This window comes from Ictidomys tridecemlineatus, chromosome 1 (assembly GCF_052094955.1).
Source record: "Ictidomys tridecemlineatus isolate mIctTri1 chromosome 1, mIctTri1.hap1, whole genome shotgun sequence".
Lineage (NCBI taxonomy): Eukaryota > Metazoa > Chordata > Mammalia > Rodentia > Sciuridae > Ictidomys > Ictidomys tridecemlineatus.
This window is the reverse complement of record NC_135477.1, coordinates 185,521,453-185,532,617: the sequence shown is the minus strand read 5'-3', so window position 1 is coordinate 185,532,617 and position 11,165 is coordinate 185,521,453. Positions and strand designations below refer to the sequence as shown.

The following is an 11,165-nucleotide window of genomic DNA, read 5'->3' as shown; positions in this document are numbered from 1 at the left end:
ATGATGTCTAAGGGCAGCTCTAGTACCCAGGTTCTGACCTGAGAAGCTGGGGCAGGTGAGTCCAGTGCCTGCCTGGGGCCCTGGGAGGAGGGATCTGGGGGCAGTGGGTGGAGTCAGAGGACTAGGTTGTCCAGGGTAGGTCCAGGGCTGGAGACTGGAGCATTCCAACCAGGACTCTGTTGCCAGTAGACAGCTGGGACATTGTTGCCTGGAGATGGCAGAAGAACCCGCACCGCCCCAGCCAGAAGGCACTTACAGAGCCCCAAGCACCAGCATGGCCAGGCCATGGCTGGACACCAGAGGGAGAGGGCGATCCAGGACCAGGTTCATCAGAACCAGTTCCTGCGGGAACAGTACCTGCAAGAGCTGTGCACGAAGAAGCTGTACACGGAGTACCACGTGAATCCCCTGTGCAAGGGTGAGGACTAGGGGAACAGAGGTGGGACACTGCAGGGTGGGTTGTAGGCACGCAGGCAGCAGGGAGAGGCCTGCCCTGATCTCTGGTGTCCAGAAAGGGTGGATTCCAGGGCCAACCCGCCTCCTGAGACACATCAGATGCATTGAAATGCATCCATCTCACAATGAGATCAAACATACTGCATGTAAAAAGGAATGCTTTTGGGGGGAGGGGTACTACGGATTGAATTCAAGGGCACTCAGTAAAGCCCCAGGTCTTTTTACGTTCTGTTTGAGACTTGAGCCTCCCTAAGTTGCTGAGACTGGCTTTGAACTTCAATCCTCCTGCCTTAGCCTCCCAAGCTCTGGGGATTAAAGGCATGTGCCATGGCACCCAACTAGAAATGGCTTTTAATATTTTTGTTTTTGATGGAATTACATTTTTCAGGGCTTTTATATTTTGTTTTTGTTATATTTTGGTTTCATTTTCATACACTAAAGGGTTTTTTAGGATTTTAATATCATCATAGCCCTTTCTTTGGAAAGGTCAGGAGAGTGGGCTCTGGGCAGCGCTCCCTGTCCTCCAGGTAAAAGCATCCTCCCCTCCACTCCTCTCACCCTGCACACTCCTGTGAGATCCATCTCCTCCTACAACATCAGCAGCCCCTAAAGGACACTGGGCCTCAGATGAGCTCCAGCTCTGCCATCTGACCACCTCCCAGCTAGCTACCTTGGACTCACCATTAGGGACCTCAAACTGGCCCTCTGGAAAGCTAGGGGCTCTGAATCCCTTGCCCACCCTCTGCTTCTCCAGGAAACCCTGTGGCAGCACAAGGCAGCTGGGTCCTTCCCTCCCAGGTGAGAAGCCTGAGTCAGCCCCGGCCTCCATCCATCAGTCCACACACCTGGCAGTCACAGAAGTAGAATGTCTGCTGCTTCACATTTCCCCTGACCCTTGTCTGTTCCTACCTCAGGGAAAGACTCCATGATACACTGGGGGTGTACCCACCTCTCACTTAATTCCACCCTCTGGACAGCGACTGGACCTGCCCCTCTCCAGCCTCACCTTCTCCAAATTCCTTCCACAAATACAGTAGGGCCTGCCCCACTCCCACCATTGCTAGGCTCCCTCTCAAACTCCTCTTTACCTCTGAATGGCTCATTCCACAGCTCCCTATGGTACCTGCCCACCTGCTCCTCCTCCCTGAGCTCCCCACAACTCTCTACCTTCATAGCCAGCACCCCTGCAGCCTGGCCATCTGCAGGAGACTTAGTGACTTGATTTTGCTTAGAACTCTTCTGGCTGTCTTCTGTCCCCATCACTGATTTCAGCAGAAAAATTCACTTCTGTTTAGGTTGGTTCATTCCAACAAGCTAAATAATCCCTCAGGCCACATTCATTCTGGGAAAAGTGATTTCCTCCAGTTCTTTCCCTTGGGCAGAGGATTAATGTGGCCACTGTGGTGAAGTGAGAAAATACTGTAGCTTGCATTTCTGTTTACTTGTACTGTAAAGAAAAATATTATATTTTTCTAATATGCAGATAATATTACATACAGATGACATACACATTTCATATCTTAGGGGTGCATGCTCAGAAGTGTTTTTACTCTTGGGCATGGTGGCATACACCTGTATCCTGGCAGCAGGGAGGCTGGGGCAGGGAGATTGCAAGTTTAAGGATAACCTCAACAGAGACCGCTCACAAAATAAAGGAGGGCTAGATTAGGGTTAGGGTTAGGGTTAGCTCACTGCAATAAATAAATGAGTGAATGAATAAACAAACATAAATCCTAGTATACTGTGGCTTGTGGCCACTGCCCTGGACAGTGCCAGGCCAGATCCTAAGTCCTGGAGAGCTGTGGGACCTTGTTCCCAGCACCCAGCCAGAACCCCCTCGGCCCAGGCACTACGTGGGTGCAGAATGGGAGCCTGGTCTAGGGTGAGTGGCGGGAGGCAGGGGTTATGCTCTGACCTGTGCTGTGTCTCTGCTCTTCTCCAATTCACATAATCACCAAGAAGCCCATGTCGTGGCATGATAACTTGGAGGAACCTGAAGATGGTAAGTCCTTGGGTTGGAGACTTCGTGAGGTGGAGCAGAGAGAGGCAGGGGGCTCAGAGAACTCGTAGGCAGAGTCGCTTCAGGGAACCTCAGGGTCCTCTGCTGTGGTCTCAAGACTACTCTACTGACCAGGCTCAGAGAGACTGATGTGCAAACACATGCCAACTCATTACTGTCATCCACAAGAGTCCCCATGGCCTGAAAATAGGAGTCATTCATTCACAGATGTTCAGACGTTACTCACACGGGTGGGTTCTGAAGGCCTAGGAACTGGTTTCATGTCCTGGTGCTGCTACTCCCTAACTGCAGGCTTCAGCCAGGTTGTTGACCTCTCAGCCCACTTCTTAGAGTTGTTGGAGGGACCAAGCAAAACACCACAGGTGCTTAGAGCTGAACCCGGCTCATCATGCTCAGTAACACAGTCCTGTTCATGTTTCCACTTTCACCTGGTGACAGGCAGTGGGGTGGGCCTGGGGGTCTCCACACAATCAGGCAAAAGGCAAGAGGGCAGCCTGTAAGTGCCTCCACCTGTGTGTGGGGTGGGATCATGGGCGACAGCATGGAGAACAGGTGCCTCCATCAGGCAGGGGATGTGGGACTGTTGGAGCAGGTGGGCACAGGTGGTCCAGGGTGTCAGGTGGGAGGCTGTGGAAGAACCCTGCATAATGGAGAGGCACAGGAGAGCAGCATCCTCATGTTCTGAGAACAGAGGAGTTGACCTCTGTCCCTGCCTGCCCTGGACTCCCCGGGGACCTGTGTCTGTCACAGCCCTGCCCCAGGGTCCAGAACAGTGCCTGGCACAGTTTGCACTCATTTGCTGACATTTACTGACACATGGCTGAGAACCAGATGCCCCTGTCTCAGGCCCTGGCTCTGCACACAGAATTCTGTGGCCCTGGAGTGGTGTGGCTAGGAAAAGGACACGGGCAGCTTCTAACGGGAGACTTCTCTCCAGTCAGGTTTCTGAATCTCCTTCACCATGCTGCTCAGAGACCCAGGAAGAAGTACCCAGAGATACAGATGGAAAGTCAGGAAATCGGCTGGGAGGCAGAGTCCTTGGTAAGCGAAGCCCCTGCTCCGGGCAGCAGTAGGAACACAGGGTGGAATGGGCAGTAGCTGAGAGCAGAGTGGGCAGCCAGCTGGCAGGGGCTTGGATTCTGTCCTTCTTGATATCCTGAGACCTGGGGTGAGTTTCTAAGCAACTGTGTGCTGATCCTGTTCATAAATGGGGACACCACAGAACCTGCCTCACAGGGTTGCTGAGAGGAGCAGTACCTGAGACAGTGCCCAGCACACAGCAACTGCTCAGTAAACGTGACCGGGCTCCTGTGATGCAGATGGGGAAGAGCAGAAAGGAATCCCTGAGCCCTGCCCAGGACAGTCAGGTGCTGCTCCAGACAGGAGGATGTCTCCAGGGGGCCCACCACTCACAGAGCTCACCCCAAAAGGAGGAGGTGTGGCTCAGAGCTGGAGAAGCAAGGCCACACGGAGGCAAGGGACAGCCATGGAGATCTAACTATCACTGAAAGAGGGGACTTCAGAGGAAACTGCTCAAGACCTTGATTGAACATGAATAAAGAATCAGGGATCAGTGATTTCTAAAGACCACACGGAAGGCTTGATCCAAGGGGGCTGTGGCTAAGGCAGAGGCTCCAGCAGGGCAGGCAGCTGGACAGGCTAAGGATGGAGGTCTGTGGGGTGGGGGGGAATGTCTGGCTAAGCTGACCTGGCTGGATTCTTGCTGAAGGCAGGGCAGGGACCAGACCGGCTCTGGGGGACAGATGACAAGGAGCCCACAAACACCCAGGACAGTCAACACCCAGGGTGGTGGCTCTCGCTACACTGCTCAGCCGGAGTTTTGCTGAAACTGGATGATGCAGAGGTGACCACAGAAGGCCCTAAGTCAGGCCTGGTTTAAGAGGAGGATGGCCTGAGTGGAGTTTGGTCCAGGAGAGTACATGTCCAGTGAGAAGGAGGTGGGAGGGAAGGGAGCCTGGTGAAGACAAGTCAGCCCAGGGGACAGTGGGCATCTTAGCAAAGCTCCAGAGAGCTGGGGGCTTCACGCACCATGGGAAGGTTGCTCCCTGCACCTCAGGGCGTCTCCTGCAGTCAGCACACACCACAGGAAGGATGAGTGTGGGGCCCAGCCAGGCCTACACTGCTTAGTCCCTTCCAGGCCTCCAGGATAGAATGCTGTGTCTGAGTCCCAAGGGGCCTGCCAGCACTCATTCTGTCTATCACACATGTGGGGACAGTGCCCTCAGGTGGCACAGGGAGCAAGGTAGGAAGTAAGCCCCCCAGATTAGATCCAGGTGTTGTGGGAACATCAAAGGTAAAGAAGCTGGGCTTTCAGAGCACTGTGCTTGGGGCAGAGGACGTGATTGATGTGCTCCATGGGCCCCAATGTGGGGACCCTGTCCCTGGCAGGACCTCGCCCTGTTCAGAGCATCCCAACCTCAGCCCAGGGATCCCTGGGAAGTAAGGCTCAGTGGGCACCTCTTTACCTTGTGTCTCTGGGTAACACTTGCTGAAAATATATCTTCATGTGGGATGCGTGTCCAAACACACACACACACCAACACACACTCATACACATACAAACACACACTCATACACTCTCACTCACACACAAACATATACACACACTCACACACACATGCACACACGCACACACACGCACACACTCACACATGCACACACACTCACACATGCACATGCACACACTCACACACATACACACTTATGCACACACACATTCACACATGCACATGCACACACACTCACACACATACACAATCATGCACACACATACACACACCTCACACACACATACAACATTCACACACATACACACTTACACACACACACACATACACACTCACACATACACACTTACATACATACACTTACACACACATACACACTCACACATTCACACACAGTCACACACACTCATACATACACTCATGCACTCACACACACACACACATTTACATAACACTCTCACTTCCACATACCCACTCACACACAACACACACACTCACACACTCATACACTCACACACATTCACACACACACACATTCTCACACACTCACACACATACACACACATACACACATAACACACTCACTCATACACACTCTCAAACCTGCTCACACTCCCACATACACATTACAACAACACTCATACACACAGTCACACTTTCACACATGCTCACACACATACACACACTTACACATACACACATATGCAAACTCACAATACACACATACGTACTCACACACATTCACACATAACACTCTCACTCCCCCCCACACTCACACACACTCACACACTCATTTACACATACACACACTCATACTCACACACACCCACACACACTCATGCCCACACATACACACTCACATACACTCACACACGCACTCTTACACTCACATACACACATCCTCACACATATTCATGCATACAATTCACATTAACACACACATTCACACATTCATACACATACACACACACTCCCCCCCACACACTCACACACACACATACACTCACACACATACACACACTCACACACACACACACTCACACTCACACACTTGCAGACTGGGATGGGATGAGCAAGTCCCTGAATGACTCTCAGGGCAGCTTCTCTAAGGTGCATGTGCTGAGGTCTTCCCTCCCCTTGGCTCGCTGTGACCCCCCCACACACTCCCTTTCCATTCAAGCACCTGCTGAACACTTATTGTGTGCGGATGCTGTCCAGGGACAGGCACCGCACCACCCCCAGCAGTCCTGGCACCCCAGCACAGAGTCCCGCTGGCTCCGGGCAGCCTGGCTGTGGTGCCCGCCTGCCTCAGAAGGAAGAGGAAACGGTGTAGAAAGGGAAGTGTAACGCAGCACAATTGGGCCACGATAGGGCAAGCAGCTGCCCTGCTCCGTTAGTCCTGCAGGACTGGACAGTTCACAGTAAGGAAGCCAGGAATCGGCCTTCCCTGTGTCCATGCAGCCAGGGGCACCAGCCCCAGATGTGCTGCAGTCCCGCTTCCTGGGGCCCAGGGGTGGGGTGGGGTCACTTCTCAGCTTCCATTTTCCCTGAAGGAAGCTGGGATGAGACCAGGTACCAGGAAATGAGAGAAAACACAGTGAACCGGGGTGTTTGATGCAAGGTCCCCGGAACCTAGGACTTCCCGGGTGACCCGCAGGCTGCCCTCCATGTAGGCAGTGGGCAGGGGAGCCCCAGCTCTGCGGAGGTGATGCCCCTTGCTCTCTGGACGCTCTAAGCGCTGGTGTCACAGTTTCACTAGCAGCATTGAGCAGGAGAGCCCTGGGGCCACCCATGGTCAAGGAGGCCCAATTGGGTCCAGGTCTTCCCGCTCCTGACCAGCTTATGCTGTCCCTGCCTCCATCTAGGTCATCCCAGAGCGCCAGGACCACAGGCTGAACCACTTCAGGGTCTACAAGGACATCACTCTGTACAAGGTCAAACTGTGGCTCCTGGGGGAGAAGGACCACCGCAAGTAGCTCTCTGCCGAAGAGCCGGCTTTCGCGCTGAGCGCCCAGTGTGCTGTCAGGGAAATAAAGGTGGTTTTGCTAGAAAGCAAACCTGCTGCAAATCTTATGACAACTGAATTGAGATGGAATTGCTTATTAATCAATATGTGGGGAATAACTTCTAAATTCTCCACAAGTACCGCATAAGCTTGATTTGGAGGCCTTTGAATTGAACAGGTTTTCCCTTCCATATTCCAATTTTTTCCAAGAAAATGGAAAACCTGAGAAACACTACACAGTGATGTTAGTATTTGGATTTGGAATGCCACCTAAAGGCTCCTATGTTGAAGACCTTGTCCACGTGTAGCTCCGTTCAGAGGTGGGTGCTGGGAAGTGATTGGGTTATGTGGGTGATTGTCTGTGGTGAGCCGTTCCTGCGGACTGTGGTCGCCATTACATGATGGCGCTGGCTCCACTGTGGTCTGTGAAGGACAACTCCGTATCAGAGAGAGTTGGCGTGTTGTCAACTCCTTATCAGAGAGAGTTGGCGTGTTGTTTTCTAGCACCCTGTGAGAAGGGTCCACGTGGCAGCTTCGCATTGGGGTTCACGGTGCTTTATTAAGGCTGGGAGGGGCATCCGAGGATTATTACCGAGGATGATTAGAAAAATATCAAGGGCCTGAATAAACTGCTGAAAGAAGATTCCTGAGTCGCGTCTTCCTTGCGGGCAAGGGGGTCGTGACAATTGTCTAATCAATGGATTGATCCACTGATGGGGCCATATTTGAATGGACTGTTAGGGGTATAAACTGTAGGAGGTGGGGCCTGCTGGAGGAGGTAGATCACTTTGTGTGGAGGGAATGAGCTAGAAGTGTCAGTCTTGTCCCTGGCCCTCCTTTCTCTCTCTCTCTGTCTCCCTGCTCCCCATGCCATGATGTGTCAGCATCACTCTGCCCTCTGCCCACCATGCCCAGAAACAATGGAGTCCACCAACATGGACTGAAATCTCTGGAACCATGAGCAGAATAAAACTTTCCTCCCTTTAAGTTGGTCATGTGAGGATTTTTGCCACTGGAATGAAAAGCTGAGCAACACAAACATGACCTGACCCTCCCAGTGTTCACTGCAATCCCAGGTGGACACCAACAAGAGAAAATGGCCTGCATTCTGGGATCACCCACTTGCCTAGGAAAAATCTAGATGAAGAGAAAGTTGGACTTCCCTGCTGGCATCAGCAAAGAGAGCCACCCAGAGACCGAGCCTGGAGTGAGGACTGGGTGTGGGGTAAGGAGCAGTTTTCCAATTAAAGACCTTTGGCCCTCACTGCACACAAATACTGGTATCATTAAATCATAACTCTGTGTGGAACCCTCTTTCACTGGAAATCATCTATCCCTTAGATTCAAGGGGCCTCCAGACTTGTTATCCCACCCATGTTGAGCAATGGTTCAGTGTGGGAAGTCATTCTCGCACGTGATTGGGCACCTCCCTGATTGGGTGTGAGGCGTTCTGGCCAAACTGTGTCAGAGCTATCTCCACCCTCTCCAGGTGCGAGAGCCTGTCCGTGTGGGGGTGTGACTGACCACTGATCCTGAGGCCAATCACTGACCCTGACCTTGGAATGCTGCCCTCCTCCACCTTCATTGGATGGAATTTTCCCCTGAATTTCTTGTTCCCCAATAAAAGGCCACTCCCTGGCGTGCTCTCTCTCTCTCTCTCTCCTGCTACCCTGAGTAAGACTTGCTGCCCCACCGGGTGGTTCGAGGTGAGAGCCAGAGAGGTGAGAGCCATTTCTATGACCTGGGTCATAGAAAAAGGTAATTGAGTCTGTTTTATTTTGATCTCACTAGTTAACTTCTATGCCACGAACCTCTTTAATGAAACCAGGTGCTGGTTGCCTGGTGTGGAGTTCAGTGTTCTTGGCATTGAAGACAACACAGAACTTTCTAGAAATGTTCCTGTGATAATGAAAGCTATATTCAGACTCCAGACCTCAAACAAGGAAGGTGCATTTCAACATCATTCCAACCAAAGAACCAGAGGGTGCTGAGGGTAGCCAGCTTCAGGAAAGTCCTGTCCCTGTGACAAGGTCACCCCACTTTCCGGGAGCAGCCTCAGCACATTCACACTGTGCCCCAAAGAGCAGAGGAGAGGTGCCCAGAAGTCAGTGTGGGACCTCAGAGGCTGAAATGGTCGTGAGAAATTGAAAAGACTGTGGCCACTTAGCTGGAGCTCAGCACATTCAGGAGGACACAGGCTCCTGTCATTGAATAGTCACACGGATGTGATGTGAGTTAGGGAACAAACTGTGGGACCACAGAAACCCAAAGAAGTAAAGCCCGATCCCAGCAGTCCTACCAGACCTTGACCAAAAATATGGGAGGGTCAGGCTGCCCTTGGGAGCTCGATGCCCTTGTGTGCTGCTCCTGCATACCCTCCTTCTTCCTGGCTCTGGTCCCACCTGCTCTGACCCCACTGCCTGCCCAAGGCATCCCCCTCCCTAGTCTCCAGTATCCTCCTCTTTGCAGAATGAACACTGCAGTGGAAAAACCCTGACATAACCAACTTAAAAAGGAGGAAAGGTTCCTTCTGCTCATGGTTATAGTGGGAAAACCCTGACATAACCAACTTAAAAAGGAGGAAAGGTTCCTTCTGCTCTCAGTCCATGTTGGTGGACTCCATTGTTTCTGTGCAGGGTGGGCAGGAGGGGCAGAGCGATAGTGCTTCTTTCCAGGTGAGGTCAGAGCCTTTCATTGTGCTCTCCTTGAACTGTGTGCTCAGTGCTCTGTCACCTGTAGGAGTCCAAGGCGGGATTAGAGAGGGGACCTCAACTGGGAGCCACTCCAGTTCTTGACATTTGCCACAGAACTGCAGGTGAGTCAGTCAGCAGGGCCAAGGTAGAAGTTATTTCAGGACAGCAAAGGATGCACACCCACAGGGAGTGTGTCTGACCCGACGCTCAGGGGAGACCAGTGGGTTCCCAGACACGAGCACTCCCTCCCACGTGTGAGGGTTCCCGGGTGTGGGTACTCCCCTCCCATGTGGGAGAGCTCCTAGGTGTGGGCACTTCCTTCCTGTGTGTGAAGGTTCCTGAGTGTGGGCACTCCCCTCTGTGTGTGAGGGTTCCCAGGTGTGGGCACTCCTCACCTCCTGTGTGTTCTGAGGAGGCTGGAGTGTGATCCTAAGCAGGGAGCCACAGTAGATTTGGGTGATGTGGAAGATGTTTACAAATGTCCCTGGAGATCAAGTTATGGTGAACCGCTGGTGCCTGGAGGTCAGATGTCCCTCTTTGTCAGGGTGTGGCCATTAATCACTTGTGGGCACGGTGTGCAAGCTCTGCAGGTGCTGGCAGCTTAATGACCATGACCTGTCTCTTCTTAGCACCATGGTGTGCTCTGTGATCTCTGCCTGGCGCAGAGGGCATGATGTGACTGCCGTGTTCTCAGGGGCTCCCTTCACCAAGGCTCATGGGCCCTTTCGGTTGCCCGTCTCAGCTACAGCAGGCTGCCCTGGGGTGGTGGTCACCCCTCAGTTCCTATTTTCAGAGACTGTTATATGTGGAGTCATCACAATCCTTGTGACAAGACATTCCAGTGTTTTTTCACTGGTCATTGTTCTTTCTTCCTTGGGTGAACTTTATGGGTACAGAAGTTCTCTCTTCCTAGGATGGTCTGTGTCTGTCCTCAGAGGCTCTTCTAAGTCCTGGAAGTGTCTGGGGCCTGTCTCTCTAGTAGTTCACGCTGCCAAGGAGCCGCCAGGTTCAGCTGAAATAAGGGCTCTGTCTCCAGGTCTTGCTCAATTTGTTGCATTTGTGTTTCAGGTGATGCTGAGGAATCCCGGGCTGTCAAGAAAGCTCACTTGGTGCTTTGCAGCATCAGGTCCCCCACTGGTCCCAGAAGGGACATGGCCCTGAGAAAGAGCTGAGGGGCACAAGGGAGAAGCCCTCAGGGAGGACCACAGGGAGTACTGGGCCCTGGCAGGGGATGCCCTCCAGGGCTGGTTTGCTGGAACTCTGGTCCCAGTCCCAGAGACACTTATTAAGCAGAGTACTCTTATTGAGTTTGACTTTTGCCCTTTGTTTCTAACATGATAATTTGTAAGGAACTGACGATAAACAGAATTTTCCCTTTCATTGTTACTTTGAGTGGTTAAGGAAAGACAGGAGCTGAAGGATGAAGAAGCTGGTGAAGTGCCGGGTGTGCTTTGTTGCAGGAG

The 11,165-nt window shown here is 52.3% G+C and overlaps 1 protein-coding gene across 1 annotated transcript; it reads left to right on the top strand.

Annotated features, from left to right (window-relative positions):
- The first annotated feature begins 285 nt into the window (after positions 1 to 285).
- Positions 286 to 6,980, top strand: LOC144366636 (cilia- and flagella-associated protein 144-like). The gene is made up of 4 exons (XM_078021153.1): positions 286 to 416; positions 2,397 to 2,458; positions 3,414 to 3,517; positions 6,870 to 6,980. The coding sequence occupies exons 1-4, from the start codon at positions 286 to 288 to the stop codon at positions 6,978 to 6,980; spliced, it is 408 nt and encodes a 135-aa protein (XP_077877279.1).
- The last annotated feature ends 4,185 nt before the right edge of the window (positions 6,981 to 11,165 follow it).

Excerpts from the sequence above, each read along its gene's own strand:
- LOC144366636 (XM_078021153.1), top strand. The coding sequence starts at position 286 with ATGGCTGGACACCAGAGGGAGAGGGCGATCCAGGACCAGGTTCATCAG. Across the intron at positions 417-2,396 it reads CACGTGAATCCCCTGTGCAA|AATTCACATAATCACCAAGA; the intron begins GGGTGAGGACTA and ends CTGCTCTTCTCC. Across the intron at positions 2,459-3,413 it reads CTTGGAGGAACCTGAAGATG|TCAGGTTTCTGAATCTCCTT; the intron begins GTAAGTCCTTGG and ends ACTTCTCTCCAG.